Here is a 19,571-nt window from a genome sequence, read left to right on the forward strand (position 1 = left end):
AGAAGGAAAAGGTTTCACCATACTAAAATGGAAACCCAACTTTATTCCACATGAAGTTTCCCAAAACACAGTCCCAATATGGCTGAAATTGCCAGGGCTTCCTCAGGAGTATAAGGATTTGGAAACCCTAAGACAAATTGGTAATAAACTGGGCGAGTTTGTCATGACGGAGGAAGTTGTAGATTCCTCTGATTTTAGTATGTTTTCAAGGCTGTGTATAAACTGGCAGCCGATTCACAATCTTCCAGACACGATCGAGATTAAGACAAGTTCGGACATAGATCATTCTGGAGGAGACTATGGAATCATGTTCCAAATGCAAAGCTATAGCTCACCCATCAGGATCTTGTAAAGATGTTGACAAAGGCAAACAAGCGTTGCATAACCAATTAGCCGAGGATATTATTAGGCTGTCGGAGGGTAACCTATGGGAACAGCATTGGAATGAAGTGGACTAGGCAGTTATGCATTCTTTCAAGCGAAGAGGTGTTTCGCTAAGCTACTTTGATTTTGACTCTGGAAGTGGGGCTCAGAAAGGTGCTATTGATGAAATTTTTGATAGGGACTCTAACATTTTATGCTCAAAAAATGGGGATGAATTTGGGTTTGAAAGAGAGATGGAAATGGTGATGACAAGGTCAATCTGTGAAGATCATCCTCAAGGAAGGCAAGAGATGCCAAATCCACTGGTTCTTGTTGATGGTAGATCAGAAGGTAAGGTTAATCTTCTTAGTGAGACTATTGGTGATCAAGTAGCTGATCAGCCCAATCCGAGATTGGAGTCTAGGTTTGTTGGGGTAGAAGGCTTTCCCAAGGAAGATGGTGAGGGTTCTCTTGAAAAGCAGTTGCTGCCCAGAGCAGAATATGTGGATTTGAATCAAATGGACATCCCCCTGCCTCTCAACCAATGTTTAGGAGAGGTCAATGCTAACATGCAGAATGGAAATCCTGACTCAGACACAGAGGAACCTGTGTATAAAGACATAAAAATTTCTTCGATAAGAAATCTTGAAAATTCTTTTGAAGGAGTTAAAGATAGTGGTGGAGGGTATTTAGTTTCAAAATCGGATGATGAATCCATTTGCTCTTTGGAGGGAGAGGACGAACTAGGGATAAAGGCATATGTTGGAATGAAGGAAAAGAGATCCCTGGAAATGATGTCTTCTCTCCAAACGAAAGTTGAAGTGGGATAGAAAAAGAAGAGGGGAGCCAAATCTAATAGGGTCAAATTGGAAATGGCGAGCAATGCTGCTAGCCAAAGTAAATTGAGATAGGGAAGAGGCTATCCCTGTTCTCGGGGGCAATGAGGTCCCTTTCGTGGAATGTCAGGGGCTGCAATGCCCCTAACAAGATTCGCTTCATCAAGAGATGTCTTGATCAAGCTAGACCTGGCATAGCTTTGTTGCAAGAAACAAAAATTATAGAAGAGGATTTTGAAGCCTTTTCTAGGAAATTTCAAAAGTGGAAATGCAGTCTAGTTGAAGCTAAAGGAGTTTCGGGGGGTCTTGTTGTTTTATGGCGGGATTCGGTTGTTGAGGTGGAAGTTATCAGGGTTAACAGATGGTGGCAGTGGCTGAAAATTAACTCAAAATAGCTACACACAAGTTTTTTTCTTTTCAATATTTATGGCCCTCACAATCCAAATCTGAAAAAGCAGGTATGGTCCGATTTAACTGATATTCTAAAACAGGACAGGGAAAGTTTATTTATTCTTGGTGGGGACTTTAATGCTCTCTTGCATCCCTCAGACAAAATGGGAGGTGTGGGTTGGAATAGGCAGAGTCATAGGGACTTTAGTGCTTTTGTGATGGACACTAGCCTCATTGAAATTCCTTTTAGATCGGGGGATTACACTTGGAACAATAGAAGAAGTGGATTTCTAAATATTGTTGAGAGGCTTGATAGGTTCTTTATAGCAAGGGATTGGTCTGAAAGTCATTGGACTTGTGTTGCTGAAATTCTTCCTATTACTGGATCAGATCAGTATCATATATGTCTTAGAATTCAGGATGAGACAGCCCCAGATAGATGCCCTTTTAAGTTTGAAACTATGTGGCTAAGAGACAGCAATATCAGATCGTTGGTTGAGAGTTTGTGGCGTTATACTCCGGAGAAACCTGGTAATAAAGCGTTTATCTTTTTCAAGAAGCTGCAATACTTAAAAGAAAAATTTTTAAAATGGAATAGGGAGTCTTTCAAGAACATTTTTAGTGAGAAACTAAGGATAGAAGAAGAGCTGAAAACGCTTCACGAACAGATCATTAATCAGGGAATGGATGAGGAGGCTTATAGCAGAGAAAAGGATCCAAACAAACGTTATTCTGAAGCCTTAGCAAGAGAGGAAACTTTTTGGAGACAAAAGTCCCGGGAGACTTGGCTTAAGGATGGAGATAGAAATACCAAATTTTTTCACACTTCAGTGAAAGTTAGGAGGACTCGCAACAAGATTTTTTCAATTAAAAATGGAAATGGTGATTCTATCTCAGACATGAATCAGATTAATTTGGAGGCGGTTAGATATTTCTCAGAGATTTTCAATGGTGAAGCTGACCTTGGAGATGCTCCTCATCCCATTTTGGATGTAATCCCCTCTTGTGTGATGGAAGACCATAACAAAATGCTTATGGATCCGGTGTCTATGGAGGAGGTTAGAAAAGCTGTTTTTGGTTTAGGATCGGACAAATCTCCAGGACCGGATGGTTTTCCTGCTCTTTTTTATTAAAAGTTTTGGGACATTCTTGCAGCAAATATTCTAGATGTGGTGGAAGAATCAAGGAAAGGGGGCTTTGTGTTAAAGGATTTCAATAACACTTTCATTGCTTTGATCCCGAAGAAGGTGGCTTTCTAATCCTTTGATGATTTTCGTCCGATTTCATTATGTAGCACCATTTACAAGGTGATTTCAAAGGTCATTGCTAATAGATTAAAATTGGTTTTGGAGACTGTGATTTCGAGTGAACAGAGTGGTTTTGCCCCAGGTAGATCTATTTATGAGGGCATTATCCTTGCTCATGAGGCTGTCCACTCTATCCGTTTGGCAAAAATGGAAAAAATGATGGTCAAGGTGGACATAAGGAAAGCTTATAATGAGGTTATCACGAATTTTCTTGTATAGGTTTTCTCAAAATTTGGTTTCAATGCTGAGTGGACTGCATGGGTCAATAGTTGCATTAGTTCTCCACGTTTTTATGTCATTGTAAATGGTAACCTCCAGGGTTTTTTTGAATCTAAGAAAGGGATTAGACAAGGGGATCCTCTATCCCCCTTCCTTTTCATTATCATGGCGGAGGTGCTCGGTAGGGTGATTTCTAAAAAGTGTAGTGAGGGCTTATGGAAGGGCATTAAAATTGTTGATGGTGTGAATCCAATTTCTCACTTACAATTTGCCGATGACACTTTCCTTGCGGGAGATGCATCTATCAGAGAAACTCGGGTTATTAGGAGGACTTTGGATGATTATGAACAAGCGTCTGGGCAGTGAGTTAACTGGTTTGAATCTGAAATTTTCTTTTTTAACATAGAGCTAGCTAAGCAAAGGGAGATTTGTAGAATTTTGGGCATGAGGTTAGGGAATCTTCCAAGTAAATATTTAGGTATTCCACTTTTTGGTGGAGCAAATAAAACTGATTTATGGAAGAACTTGGTTGATAGCTGTCTAACCAAATTGGACGGATGGAAAAGTCGGTGGTTAACCTCGGCCGGAAGGATTTTAATGTTAAGGTCTGTTATTTCAGCCATTCCCATATTCTCTATGATGTGTCTAAAGATACCGAGTAAGGTGATTAGTGTGATTAAACAAAGGATGAGGAAATTTTTTTGGAATGGGGCAAATGACCAAGATAAAATTCCTCTTTTGGCCTGGGATAAAGTTTGTCAATCTAAGTTCAAGGGTGGAGCAGGCTTGAGGGATTGGCATAAGATGAATGAAGCTCTTGGAGCTACGTTGGTTTGGAATCTTTACACAAATCCGCATCAACTGTAGGTTAAGATTATGAGAGCTAAATATTTGGACTCCTTGGAGGATCACAGAATTTTTACTATTAGAAATCCACCCAAAGGCTCAGCTATATGGAACTTCATAGTAAGCTGCAGAAGTTTAGTTACTAACCACCTAACATGGCAGATTGGTAATGGCTCTAAAGCTAAGTTTTGTGAAGACTCTTGGAAAGGGTTGCCAGCCATCAAAGATATTGCAGATTTTTCAGCTATTAAAGACCACTTGGTGCCCCTTTGGGGTGATCGAGTTAGAGACTATATGATGGCCATTGATGGAGCTTTTGGGACAGAATGGGTTTGGAAAGATCCGTCTACAACTGGCCTCTTAGAACGGCTACAACTTCAGCTCAAGGAGATATTAGATCGAAGGAAGATCCTATTCACAAGGAAAGAGAATAGAGTGGTTTGGTGTAATACTTGGGATGGGAACTACTCAATAAATTGGGATATCAGCTTTTAGAGGGCAGGGAGGAGGATCCCTCAAGGGTGTATGACTTGTTCTGGAGCAAACATTGTCTACCAAAAGTTGGTGCTTTCGCATGGCTAACAGTGAAAGGCAGAATTCTTACTGGGGAGAGAAGTAAACGGCTCGGGTTTATGGGCCCTTCTAAATGTGTTATGTGTGGTGCAGCGGAAGAAACCGTGGATCATTTATTGCTTCAATGCGATGTGGCTGCAAGGTGTTGGTTGAATTTGTTAGAAAAGTTAAATTGGCATGGTCCTTTACAACACACCCTTAAAGAGGTTTTTGAAAGCTGGCCAAGACGACCTAGGAAATCTTCTCTCTCAAGTATTTGGCTTATTAGCCCATCTCTAGTTTAATGGGAAATATGGAAAGAGCGCAATCGTAGAATTTTTTTGGATAAAGGGGAAGAGGAAAGAAGATTGCATGGTAGAATTAATCATGTGATTGAAGAGGTTGTAGGATCAGCAGCTTCTCAATCTTGTTCAATGACCACCCCCTTAACTCTAGAGGATAGAAGAATACAGAGTTTGTGGCCTGGCACTAAAATAAGGCGTGGGTCATGGTCAAGCGATAATGTTAGTAAAAAGACGAATTCATGTATTTCTTGGAGCCCCCCAGCGAAGGGTTGGTTCAAGGTTAATTTTGATGGGGCTGCTCAAGCCAGTAGAGGTTTGTCAGGGGCTGGATTTGTAATTAGGGATGAGAAAGGAGATTTAGTCAAATGTGGAGCTCAGAGGTTAAGGAAGAGCACTAATAATGAGATTGAAGCTCATGCTGCACTTTTAGCTGTTAGATTGGTTCAGAGTTTAGGGATTAGGAATCTGCATTTGGAAGGGGATTCTCTAATTATAATTCAGGCTATTATGAATGGGGCAATCAAAGCTTGGCATCTGCAGGGTTATATTTCATTGATTATTGAAGATTTGAAGTCTTTTGATAGCTTTAAGGTGAGCCACATTAGAAGAGAAGGTAACCACATTGCAAACAGATTATCAAAATGGGTTTTATCCTTTGAACAGGAAGGTGATTCAAGGCTGGAAGATTTTCAAGGAGCTCTTAATTTAGAGGAACTGTAAGTTTTGTGATTCCCTCCCAAAGTGGTCTATCGTGTTATAAATGTGATAGAGTGGAGTTTGAATGGCGTAGTGTCATTGATTTGGAAAGGACAATTTATTGCAATTATGTATTTGATCTTGAGACGGTGGCATCATTGCAATTTCTTCCTTTTTTGGGGGGGGTGATAGCGGGTGTATGGGGTGTTTCAGGTCACATCATTTAAAACTCATTTTATAGCAATGCAGTGGTTGTCGAACGTGTGAGGGGTTCAAGTAACGCATGTCTTAAGTCAAAAAGGACGATCTTAATTAAGATGACAGATTGATGAGGTAAGATGGACAGACTCTTAATCATTTCTTTGATGTTATTTGAGTTGTCATGGGAAACGAACATAGCTACTTTCTCTGGTTTGAGTGAAGGAGAGCGGATAGAACAGAGCGATTTGGAAACCATGGAAGCGAACTTTACAGTCAGCACTAAGAAACAACAAAAAGGCTTCAAGAGGCCGGTTAGCAAAGAGAGAATGCAGGGACTTCTTCGCTTCAAGGGGCCAATTAGTAAAGAGAGAATGCAGGGACTTCTTCGCTTCAAGGAAGAGGAGGCAGTAAATGCAGCGTTAGGGGTTTTGGGGAGTTTATTCATGGAAAATAGGATGTGTTGAAGAGTCAATCTGGATGTTATATCCATGATTATTGCTTGGGGCTTAGAATTGGGGGAAGACACTGAGGTTGTTAAATGGGCTGCCACATCACTATTTGAAGAAGAAATGTTGGAAGGTTTGGATTCCATTTTGGAGTGGTCTGTTCCAGGGGTAGGGATGGATTTTTCTGAAGAGTTTGAAGAGGTTAAGGATGCAGATGAGTTTGGAATTGTTTCCTTTGTGAGGTGGCTAGGAAAGGTTGATAAAGAAGCATATGAGTTGGAAATTGCACAGGCCTGGGAGAGGCTTAAGGAAGTGATTAGGCGTCACGAGAGAGAGGAGAACGACTTGACTCAAGCATGGCCGCGAGAGATTCATAGAAGAGGTCGATCCAAAAACAGGGGCAGACGGTGGGGAGGTGATAGAAATGTATGCGGAGCTTGTGAGGGGAAGGAAGCCAAGCAGTAGACTCACTCCTAACAAATTGAAGTTGAAGCAGGGTGATAGGTTTCGTCTGGCAAAGGTCTACTTTTTTGTCTTATGTAATAGACTCTATTTAATATGTTCTAAGTTACTAGGAAATGAACGTAGGTCTGTTTTTTTTGGATGGTTTATAGATCAAGTTTTCGGGCGGTTCTTTTGTAGATGGATGGTTATATGTAGTTTCTCTATATATCAGGATGGTCTGCTCTGGGATGTATAACAGAGTTTTTAGTCTGCTAGGGTATTGGTGGTCTCTCTTTGTTGGCAGTTGTTTGTTTTTGTTACTTATATTGGGCTGTTTTGGAGATTGGGGTGTGTATGAAGCCCAGATTCTACTCTATGTACTCTCTTATTTTATTCTATATTGATAAAATCCAATATTATTACCAACCAAAAAAAAAAATCCTATTCAAAGAGGGGACATTACATCCACCTCTTGAAGCCGACATGGATCCGAACTCCAAAATATTTCCCTTCAGTTATAAAAGGAGGCGAACTTTCTTTGAAAGGGGAGATTTATATTTTGATTCCCAAATATTTCTGAAAATATCAGCTGTAGCTGTAGCCTGTCAATTGGGGTGAAAAACCCCAAGTGGCCTAATTTGGTAAGATGAAACCCTTACCAAGTATCAGCTGTAGCTGTAGCCTGTCAATTGGGGTGAAAAACCCAAGTGGCCTAATTTGGTAAGATGAAACCCTTACCAAGTTTTCCTGTGCAGATTCTTACCAGGGATCTGCAAAACATTATAATTGTGAAATCTTCCATTTCAGGACTCCAAACTCAGCAGAGCATTGGCTTGATTGACACCTTTTACTGTCAGCAAGGGTCACTGGTATATGGGCAAAAGAAAGAAGTTACTAACCAACAAAGTAAGGAAAGAGGTAACTAATCACACACCCCGCTGAATATGCCCAGCATAGAACACAGGAGAAAAGGGATCCTGTGTCTCGGACTTAAGGATCAATGCCCATCAACACTATCGTCATTCAATGCCCCTTCACCCCAGCACAGCCATCTGAGCATTGATCCACTCAGAGGAACAGACTCAAGACAACCAGCAACAATCATTGCAGATAGGTTCAAGTGGAGGGTGATTAGATCTAACTGTCATCACCATTATCGAGACCGGCGGTCAGTATATGTCTATCATCTGGTCTGAAATTGTAATCTGTAGCTTCTGAGTTGGGGTTCTTTGTAATGGTAGCATTCTGGTTGCATTCTCATACAATCCCTTGAAATCTAAATTGTTATGTAACTCTCTGGTTATATGAGTAATGAATTAACTAATGTTGGAAGTAACTTCAGAGATAGCTCATTATGTGTCAATTTTCTGGAATTTTACATTGGCAATGAGATGAAATGTTGTTTGAAAGTAAATTCAGAATTAGTTCAGTTTAGACAATACCTTAGGAACACTACGAATTTCCCATCTTATATTTTGCTGCTAATAATCATAAAGGATTATCAGACAGACTGGTAGTCCATCTAGACTGGGACTGTCCAAATGATTTAAAAGGTAGGCCATCAATCAAGATTCGTTTGATGTATCTTAACATTTTTTGAAAAATAAAACCAGTATAGTAATAGTTTTAGGATTCAAAAATGTTGGTGTTGGAAATAAGCCACACCCGGACCGACGATGGACTGGTCCAAGAGGGGCCAGTAGCTCAGTGGTAGAGCACTCCAGCAGCGTATGGAAGGTCCTAGGTTCGAGTCCTAGCTGGTCCATGTCTCAACATGGTATTAGAGTTCAGGCCTGTGAAGTTTAATTTGGAGGTTGGAGAGGGTTGGAGAATTCAGTTTTTTTAGAATTTTCAGTCTGAAATATGCCATTGCACGGCCCTTGGTTGGCCTCAAAATGAGGACTATAATATATGGATGGAAAGATCTGTGTTTCTAGTTTTCAAATATGTTTATCTCATCAAATTTGATTCAGTTTTGTGCAAGATATGACGACTTTGGTGCAGGTCACTTGAAACCCTACCTAGGGTTAGCAGTTTTGGGGAAAATGTCATAACTTCTGTTTTAACCGTTGGATCTGGCTATAACCTGGAGGAAATGTTTGTGATTAGATTTTCTAACATCTCACCAAAGAGATTGGATAAATTTGGTAAATTGCAAAAGTTATTAACGACTGTGTGTGGCAGATAATAATGAAAGTGTTGATCAAAATTATGAAAATGTTCTACATCATTCAAAGGGAATTATGATGAGAGATGATTCATGCGTGATATTTCTTATATGGGCTCACCTTATGAAAGGAAATGTTTTAAACTTAAGATAAGTATTCCATGTTTTATTAAGGCACATGAATTATTGAGTTTGTAATTTATGCTATAATATTGGCTAGTAAAATCTTGTATGCTTCCATCATTGGTATTTCTGTTCGAGATAATTTAGTTTATGAGCTATTTGTAATCTCTCTCTGACATACCTTCAGGACGAAAGCACAATAAAATTGAATTAAAGGGAGAAATAAATTGATGCTTATAAACGAATTGATGATTGAGACCAGATTCAGAGGGAGTCTAACATTTCATCAGAAGCAACCTTAGACAAGGAGGTCAGATGGTTGATATCAGATTCAAAGGGAGTCTAATATTTCATCAGAAGGAACCTTAGACAAGGAGGTCAGATGGTTGATATTAGACTCAGAGGGAGTCTAACATTTCATTAGAAGCAACCTTAGACAAGGAGGTCAGATGGTTGATATCAGATTCAGAGGGAGTCTAATATTTCATCAGAAGCAACCTTAGACAAGGAGGTCAGATGATTGATATCAGATTCAGAGGGAGTCTAACATTTTATCAAAAGCAACCTTAGATAAGGAGGTCAAATGGTTGATATCAGATTCAGAGGGAGTCTAATATTTCATCAGAAGTAACCTTAGACAATGAGATCAGATGGTTGATATCAGATTCAGAGGGAGTCTAACATTTCATCAGAAGCAAACTTAGACAAGGAGGTCAGAAGGTTGATATCAAAGGGAGCCACACCATCATGAAAATATGCTTAATGCATTCTCCTCTGTGAGAGATAAGTTTGAGGAGCAAGCCCTTGTTAATACACTCTTCTCTGTGAGGGAGAAGTTTGAGGTGAAGGCTCTTGTTCCACCCTTTGGGAGTAGTCACGATGAACGTCACAATGAGATGAAAACATCACGTTGAGCAACTCTGTGATGGGCACTTGTGTTCATACTTCATATTCATTCTCATACATGGGAGTAGCCATGATGGATATCATCATGCTGAGTACCGTGATGAATCGTGTTCCACTCTCTAGGAGTAGCCATGGTGGATGTCATTTCATGACTATATTATTAACAAGGATTCCTCCCTAGCTAAGGGGGAGTGTTGATGTTGTAGTGGTCACCCTTGTGAAGAGACAAATGGTGTCATTAAGGACCGACCCCTTGTGAAAGGGTGCCTCCCTCATATATATAGAAGATGCAAACTCATTCAATTTATGTGAAGAGCAGTTTATATATTAGCTAGAGAAGATCAATCCTCTGAAGAAGGCCAATTAGATTTGCTCTTGTGAAATTTGCTTCAAGGAGTGAAGCAACATATATTGGGCCCGTATCTTGCATTATTGCTAGACATATTTGATATATAAAGAAGACATTTTATGTTGGGTGCTTCTCCCTCGAGTAGGGGGGTTTTCCCTTGGAGATCAAACTGCAAATATTCTGACCAAAAAAAACCTCTTTCAGAGTGAAGGTTGATCACTTCAAAAAAGGTTTAGGTATGGTAGAAAGGTAATTTTCTTTGCAATTTGTATTTGCATGTTTAATGTGTAAACTTTTTTGTCATGACAGGACATTTTTGGATTTTATCCCCTGGGTTCATATCTGAGAGGTGATGATCTCTCAAGATAATGAACACTTGTATGGAGACATTATAAGGTGACGATCTTATAATGTCCAAACCAGTTATCATGGTGGATCTGTGGTGAATCATGGATGAAGTCATGATTGTGTTGTGGTAAAACATTCATATGAAATGTTAATGCACATACCACAACTTGGATAAGATGAGAATTTAAATCTTTCTCATATGATTATCCTTAAGTATTGCGTGTTTAGGCAATACTGATATCACGTGCTTAGGTGATATCCTGTCATCACAAGATTGACGTGATGGACATTTGTATCATGTGTCTAGGTGATACTTCATATCATGTATTTAGGTGATATAACATTTGTATAAAATGTTAGTGCACTTATCACAACTAGGATAAGGTGAGAAATTAAGATTTCTCATATGATTATCCTTAAGTATTGCGTGTAGGCAATACTGATATCACATGCTTAGGTGATATCCTATCAATCGCAAGATTGATGTGATGAACTTCAGGATCACGTGTTTAGGTGATACTACATACCAAATGATTAGATGGTATGATTCTCATGAATGACTAAAATGATCACTATCTATTAAATTATGATGCTTGAACATATTGTCTACATTCATCTTACCTAGCTAAGAGGGAGTGTTAATGCATAATAGCTTCGGTAAGATAAATGATTGAATGAGAGATAAGTGAAGTCTCTCATTCAATCATTTATCATATCAATAACTATGATAAAACCATCAAGCAATTGAATCATCCTTGATAGTCATTCTATATTTGCATATGACCAAACTATTGATTAAATCATACTATGCATCTTTCTCATGTTCATCTATCTAATGAATCTTGTATCTAGATGAATATCAATCTAACATAATGATGACTCCGATTAATATATATTATCGGATTGCATTAGATCAGATTGCATTAGATCGGGTTGCATATCGGGTAGTGTTATGTTAGGCACCGATAGTTATCGGTGTGTTAGTCTACACCGATAGTTATTGGTTGTCAAGGATAGCACACCGATAACTATCAGCTGTTAGCATTGACAGCAAACGATTAAGGCAATCCACGTAAGAGCTTGTGGATAGAATTGTCGACTGAGGCAATCCACGTGAGAGATCATGGATAGAATAGCCGACGGAGGCAAATTCACACCTTGAAACTATGGTCCCCTGTGATGAGCATCATATGGTTGATGCAAATACTCCCAATATCATGAGATGATATTTTTGAGTTAGGGTGAATATCATGTGCCTTGATATTCTTGTTTATACCATACTTCCTGATATCATAGTGAGATAATATTTTTTTTTCTATTCCATAATTAATCTAGACTTAATGCATTTGCATTGATTTTATCTTCCCTAGCTAAGAGGGAGTGTTAATTATGTTTTGTGTATCTATGGTGAGGGCCATAAGTGTTGACATGGGAGATCACTACACATTTTGTCTGATCATCCTCCCTAGCTAAGAGGGAGTGTTAATGTTTGTAGCTTGAGTCGAATGATCATTTAGAATACATATAATATATGTTGATTAATAATAATATATTATTATATTATTATTAATCATATAAAATATAATATTCAATATTAATCTATTATATTATTCTAAATTAATAATTGATTGATGAAACATTATAATATTGATTAAATTATTATAATTAAAGGAGAGACATGTCCGTTCAAGGACATGCCTCTCCAAAGTAATATATATAGTATAATGTTATTCAATTTGTGAATACATAGAATTCCAAGAATGCAAGTATCAGATTGAATTAGATATATACATTAAAATACATCCAATAAAACTTGGGAAATTCGACATGTTAATGTTTGTAGCTTGAGTCAAATGATCATTTAGAATACATATAATATATGTTGAATAATAATAATATATTATTATGTTATATTATTATATTATTATTAATCATATAAAATTTAATATTCAATATTAATCTATTATATCATTCTAAATTAATAATTGATTGATGAAACATTATAATATTGATTAAATTATTATAATTAAAGGAGAGACATGTCCGTTCAAGGACATGCCTCTCCAAAGGAATATATATAGTATAATGTTATTCAATTTGTGAATACATAGAATTCCAAGAATGCAAGTATCAGATTGAATTAGATATATACATTAAAATACATCCAATAAAACCTGGGAAAATCGACATGGTATCAGAGCCAGGTCCAGGCTAGGAGCCCCAAGCACACGAGAGGTGTGGCTTAAGGGGGGGTGTTGGTGTTGGAAATAAGCCACACCCGGACCAACGATGGACTGATCCAAGAGGGGCCAGTAGCTCAGTGGTAGAGCACTCCAGCAGCGTATGGAAGGTCCTAGGTTCGAGTCCTAGCTGGTCCATGTCTCAACAAAAAATAGAGTAGAATGTGAATAGACAAAGAATGCATGTGACAGGTTGTCATATGAGAAGCCATTGTGTATAATACAAATGCTTAAAAAAACAAGATGTAAATGCTATTTGCATCAAGTATTACAATTCAATTAGTAAGAGAGTTCATATTTAGTAGTGTATGCTTTTGTACATTATGAACTTTCCTTGTTCAGGTGCATAATTTACTTGTGTGGCATCAGGTTTTCGACAGAACCCAGAGCACAAATACGAAAATGCACAAAAATCTGAAATTCCCAATACTATTTTTCTCTTAATAGTGGAAATTCAAATGCAAAGTTATCATCTGACACTATTGCTCTGGTTTCCTTCATATAAGCTGAAATTGAATAATGAATGAACTAACAATCCACAAGTGCTTGAAAACCATATATGTTCAGTTACAAAGTATGTGAATACAAATGACTTGCATATGATGCCAATGAGGTAAGACTGTAAGTGCCAAACAACAAAAATGTGCAAATAAGATGAATTTACTTGAGTATAATCTACCTGAATCGAGTTATTCAATGCAGCAACAACCTTGTCTTTATTTGTGTGTTTCTTCCGCTGGCATCTTGAAATATGTCGCCTTGCTAACCAGTCCCAACAACTTTCATCATTTGCAAAATCTTTCTGCATGCTTCTGCACATCTCATCTTCTAAGGCATTTGCTTTTTCAACATCAAGATGATCTAACATTTCAACAAATTGTTGACGAAATCTAAGACTGGATGGAATCGCGTCAACTGCCTTATTAAAAATAACATAAGCCATCTTGAAACCTAACTCCCTAATTGCAAGCACGTCTGCATTCAATTCTGACTCCTTACTCTCTGTTTCCAAAATTTCTCCATCATCAGGCTTTTCTTCATTTAGGGACATGAACAAGTCACTGTTTTCTTTTTTCCACTCTTCCTTGTCTTCAGCATCACGCAAAGAAGAAACTTTATCAAGTCCAAGTGCTATTTTGCGGGCTCTCAATTTGTTAACAAAGATGAGTTCCATGCGAAAGTACTCCAACCAAAGGATTTCTGACTTGGGGCATGCACGTATGCCACTCAGCATAAGAGCCCGTGCAGCATTTACGTTCAGATTGCGTTCAAACTCCCAAGCTGCAGCATATATCCAAAGTCCAGGAACATTCGGATGATAGTTAAGTGCTTTTCCCAGAACCTGCAGGTTTCAATTATCTATAAATGTTAATTCTTTACAATAAGTTGATCCTTGAAATCATTGGCATTATGAATCATACAACAGGAACAACATTTTATTAAAGAATATTATAAGTGATCGACACCAATTTCCTGCATCTTAGATCCTACAATCAAATTTCAATTACTTATATAGCTAATTATTGTGTCACTTCATCCACTGCCTGCTCTCGGTATTTTAATATTTTGGAAACATGAGTTGCTCTTGTATCTTGTATCTATGCAAGCATTGCATAAAATCCTATGCAATTTATTTCACCAACACATTGTTTTGATTCTATCAAAGAACGAATGTCCATAGTTATACAATAGTTGGAATTTGGCAGCAAAAACCAAAGCAATTAGAATGTTCTCAGGCAGCATTCTAGCAGCCATGGCAAAAGAAACAAAAAGTTTAGTTGAAAATATGCAAGAAACAATCTAGAAGTAATTACATCAACACAAAAGAATGAGTAAAATGACCAATTTTGGAGGAGTGTTTTTTTTCTCATAAATTCGACCAAAAATAAACAAAAATGACCAATTTCAGAAGAGTACTTTTTTTCTCATAAATACAATCGAAAAAACAAATCAATTGCACACTAACAGCAAACCTAAAACAACAAGAGATCATTTAATTCAACTTTACCCATAATTCTACTCCAAGAATTACTTCTTTCTCGAGAAGCCTGAAAAGGCAAGGCTATATAGAATCATGTTACTGGAGATGAACTGGACCCAAACAGGAAGGAGAGATCTTTACTAAGCAAGCAGAAATTTCCAGAAGCTGAAAGAACCATATATCAGTTTCTAACTAAGAAAAGAAGAAAATATGATATCGTACATTTGACAAGGAGGAAAGAATGGAAATTAAACTCAACCATGACCAGATTCAACTTGGAGTTATGATAACACACTGTTTACAGTAGCCGTCATAATTATAAAGAAACTTGCTTAGATTTGTTTAACTTTGATTTAAACTTCTCTGAGATTGCTGTGTCTGAAATTTAACCCGTTGTTTTAATGTTTTAACTATTATCTAAGCTTCTCTTAGAATGGTGTGTCTTCAATTAATCCAAGGTCAGTAATCTCCCCCATTAATCAACGAACTTGTGTCTGAATATCCAAAATGCAACTGAATCTCAGCAAATTAGTGTTCAACAAGCCCAGAAAATCTGTTCATGCAGTGAAAGTGTAGGATGCAAAGCTTATAAGCAAAATGAAGAGAAAATAAAGATGCCGGACCTTTTTCATGTTGTTGTTTCTGTGTTCTCTGCAAAACTCGGCATACTCGAACCAAAGCCTCAAATCTCCCTTGTTTCTTGTAAGAAGCCTGCGATAAATATCTAGAATCCTTCTTGCACTAGCCTTATCACAGAGAGAAAAATGCCACTTTTTATTGTTTTCTTTCAAACCTCTGACTACCTCCTTTTTTCTCAGATTCCGTAAAGCTTCGAGCTGCTTTTCATATTCAATATAACGAAGATAGTCTTCCTTAAGAGGGCATGGTCGCTTCAATTGGTACTCAAAGTCCCTTCTTCTCCTCACAACTTCTTTAATCTCTGTCTTGTTAAACAGGCCTCTTTTCTCTAAATCATCCAGCTCTGGAATCATGCGCTCCAGCTTATACTGAACGGTGTCCGCCATCTTCTACGAAATCCAAGTAAACTCGCAGCCAGTAGATATCCTGATAGACTACAATGCTATGGCTGAATAAATGAAACAGAAAATATGAATGCAAGGGTTTTGGGAGGTTTTTGCAGGGTATAATTAGGTTTCCAAGGACAAATCGGTAAAAGAAATAGAAGAAAACAATTTTTAGATTTCTTGATTTAATTGAAAAATGTTTAGAGGTACTCTTGATATGTGCCCGTTATATTGTCTCGTTTAAGAAATTTATAAATATTAATAGAAATTTTATTTTTTACGGTTTTTTTATTTTATTTTTCTAAAAAAATTAAAAAATATATATTACTTATTATAAAAATATATATATTGTTTGTTTTTAAGTTTATTGTATTATATTTAGTTTTTCTATTTTATTTCTATATTTTTATTTTTATTTTTTATTTTTTAAATATAGATGGTCAATATTTCAATTGATGTTTACATGTATTTATATCGAGTATTTATATTTTCTATATGATTGGTACAATGTAAGTTCTATTATATTCGATTTTGAGACTTATGCTTTATCAAGTCTTGTAAGCATTAACATAGACGAATTTTTTTGACATAACATTTCAATCGATAAGGGTGATAGATAGGGTATCAAAGAAAAAAAAAAATTATAGAGCCTACATATGATCTATTATGTACCTAAGTATATGATATTAAAATGTATATAGGTGGATGGAGATGTCAATGTGGCACACATCACTTAGTTATATTTGGTCATGAATTCTATAAGGTAATCAGAATATCTACATGGGTTTAGTGGTTTACCCCTCTATTATATGGTTAGGAAGAGGTCTATATAAAGGAGGTGAATATCATTTTATAGATATGTGAAGAGAATAATGTGTTTGGGATATCTTGGAGACATGATATGGATTGGGTGCTTCCATAAAGAGAATTGTAGAGTGTTAACCTACTCAAGGATTTATTTTACTTTTGCATATATTGGAAATTAGGGCATCTTGACCTACAAAAATATATTGTGTTGTATGAGATATATTTTCTACATTATATTGTTTCCATTATTATATGTGTACATCTTGTCATGGTCCAAATGGATGGGACCTCAAGAACCTCTTTCCCAAAGCTAAACAACACTACTAATGATATAATTGTCAAGTGGATCAATAGACAAACATGCAAATTATCTACCCCTCCTTAATGGGGTAGGGAAGGTTGATCTTCCTACTAACCCAAGAATTGGTGTTCAATGGATAGCTCCTAAATCAAGATGGATAAAATTTAACTTTGATGGAGCTTCAATGGGTAATCCAAGACCAAGTGGCGCAAATTGTGTGGCTAGAGATCATGAAGGGAGAATATTGGAGGAGAAGTTTGAATTTTTAGGGATAGCCACCAATAGTTCAGCAGAATTTTGGGCAGCAATGCTCGCCCTTGAATTAGGCCTGCAGCTGAATGCAAAGAAAGTGCATCTGGGGGGTGATTCTTGAATCACCATCAATGCCATCCATCAAACACATCACCACAATTTGGAAACTTGATAGATGGTTAGTGTCAATTAGAACACTAATAGGAAGGTTTATGGATTTCAAGAGCATGTATGTGTATAAAGAAGGGAACACATTGGCAAATGAAATCTCCAAGAAAGTTGCAAATAGGCTACAAGGTTAGTGTCGGTAGGATGAAAATGAAAAAGGAGAGATTAGCAAGTGACTTGATTGATGTGACATGAGGAATCATGAATGAGAGTGCCTTGATAAATGTTGGGCTAAAGGATTTAAGGCAAGTATGGGGGCACGTATGATAGGTACCAAGAGTAAAAACGTGGTAGACAATCCGATATCATATTGTTTACGGTGAAAATGGAACAACAATATTGAAAGACTAAATGAATTCAGCCACAAAACCCTAGCCTAGCAACAACAAAGATCCACCATAACATATGAAGATTACCTAAGACAATGCAAATCAACAAAATCACAAAGATTATACCATCACATGTCCAATAGGGTTTGAATCTCCATTCTTTCTATCTCCATCGATCTTTCTTGATGTATTTGCTCTTGGATTTTATGTGTGCACAAGAACTCAACGAAGAACAGAAATGTGGTTGCAAGTAGGCTTGATTGCATATGAAAGTTTGAAAGCGTAGTTGGGGGTTGATAATGAAAGGAGCATCCTTTTATATAGAAGACACTATAAGAAATGAAGGGATAAGATTAAGAGGTGTAAAAGATAAATGGTTGGCTAGGATTAAAGGGTAGGTAGAGGAAATAAGAAAATAATGAGAGGGTAGATAGTGTAGGAATTAAGAGATGAATGACATGTGTCATGGGTAGAAAAGGCTAATGAATTAATTAAATAAATAAAGATTTATTTAATTAATAGAGGAAATGGGATAAATTAAATAAATAAAATATTTATTTAATTTAGAAAAAAGATAATTTAAATAAATTAAAATATTTATTTAAACAAGGAAATAAGGCTAGAAAAGGATAAAAGAATTAATTAAATAAATAAAGATTTATTTAATTAATAGAAGACTTAGGCTAAAATAATTAAATAAATAAATATTTTTTTAATTGGACGAGACAATTTTAGGTGTCTACACATATTGTTTGCCACCATTTTTTATAATGCGGAATCAGGAGGAATTGTGCAAGACAACTTGGTTGCAAATCCCCTAAGGTTTCTGCTAGATCGGGAAAGATCACTTCTAATGACAGATATAATTAAGTTGAAATGCCTTACATTATCATGGTGATGACACAAGGTGGATGATGATAAAAAGGGCAAGGGTGGTAACATTTTTTCATCTTGGTGTGTCATTTTTTGCAAGCAATGAAAGAGGAAATGGACATACTAATATTGCTTGAGTTGACTAAGCGACGGATGTCTTTCTTGGGGGAGGTGACTAATAAAATATTTATGGCTATACTCACCATGGACCATCCTATAGTTATTCATGTAGTGAAGGTCATCCTAGGGAAGAATTCTTATCAACCTTCCACCGCCATAGGGTAAACACTGATGTGTCTGCTATGTTTTTGACAATGGTGTTGATAGCAGGTGAGTTGAAGGTTAGAGCCGAGGTGTTGTGTTAGAAGGTGTTCAAGCATGCCTTCCTAGGAGAGATTAATGCGGTTTTGGACAATGTGGATGAAAATCTACATATTTCATTATCACAAAACTATTACATGCAAATAGACCAGGGTGGTGAGGTGAGGAAATTTCCCCTTATATGAACGTTGGAGCTAGACAATCTGGTAGGATGTGGGGAGGAGATTGGTGGAAGCATTGTATTTCTACAAAAGTTGGTTGGGATATTGATGATCATAGAGGAGGGGTGGGTGAAGGAATACATAAAAATGGAGGGTTTGTTGAAAGAGGATGAACTAGAACCGAACATGGACTTGGACTTTGGGACTCTCATCTAGGAAGAGAATTGGGTAGAGAATGGCATGAGCGACCCCCTAGAGATGGTGAACACTGCAACCCGTGATGTATGCAGGCCAGAATGCCCTATGGAGACTAGAGCCTTGGCAATTAAAAAGGCAAGACAATAAGAGTAGCATGGCGGTCATGTGGAATCGAGTTTTGGCAACTTCTTCCCCTATTTTTTATTGTGTAGTTAGTTTTTGTATAGTTTAATATTGTTATAAGTTAGGATGAAGATATTGTCACCATTTTGTGTGTGGTGACTAGTAATGAAAATAGATGTTTATATGTGTCGAATTTTGTGGTGTGCAGGTTGATAGTGAGGGAGGGCCTAGATAATAACATGTATGGGAGGAATAGGGGTTGATATGTAGTAGAATAGAACAGTCTATGCTGAT

General features: G+C 37.2%; 1 protein-coding gene across 3 annotated transcripts in view; it reads right to left on the bottom strand.

Moving 5' to 3' along the window:
- Positions 1-15,940, bottom strand: part of LOC131049986 (uncharacterized) — a 63,304-nt gene extending 47,364 nt beyond the window's left edge. Inside the window, exons 1-2 of one of the 3 annotated variants that reach the window (XM_057984106.2) lie at positions 15,343-15,939; positions 13,418-14,080 (exon numbers count right to left, since the gene is read on the bottom strand). In XM_057984106.2, the coding sequence (XP_057840089.2) occupies positions 13,418-14,080; positions 15,343-15,744 (1,065 nt within the window). In that variant the 5' untranslated portion in view covers positions 15,745-15,939. Of the gene's footprint in view, positions 1-13,417; positions 14,081-15,342 lie in introns of all 3 variants that reach the window. The other 2 variants (XM_057984105.2, XM_057984107.2) reach the window with 2 other exon arrangements.
- Positions 15,941-19,571: the final 3,631 nt, after the last annotated feature.

Source organism: Cryptomeria japonica, chromosome 9, assembly GCF_030272615.1.
Source record: "Cryptomeria japonica chromosome 9, Sugi_1.0, whole genome shotgun sequence".
Classification (NCBI taxonomy): Eukaryota; Viridiplantae; Streptophyta; class Pinopsida; order Cupressales; family Cupressaceae; genus Cryptomeria; species Cryptomeria japonica.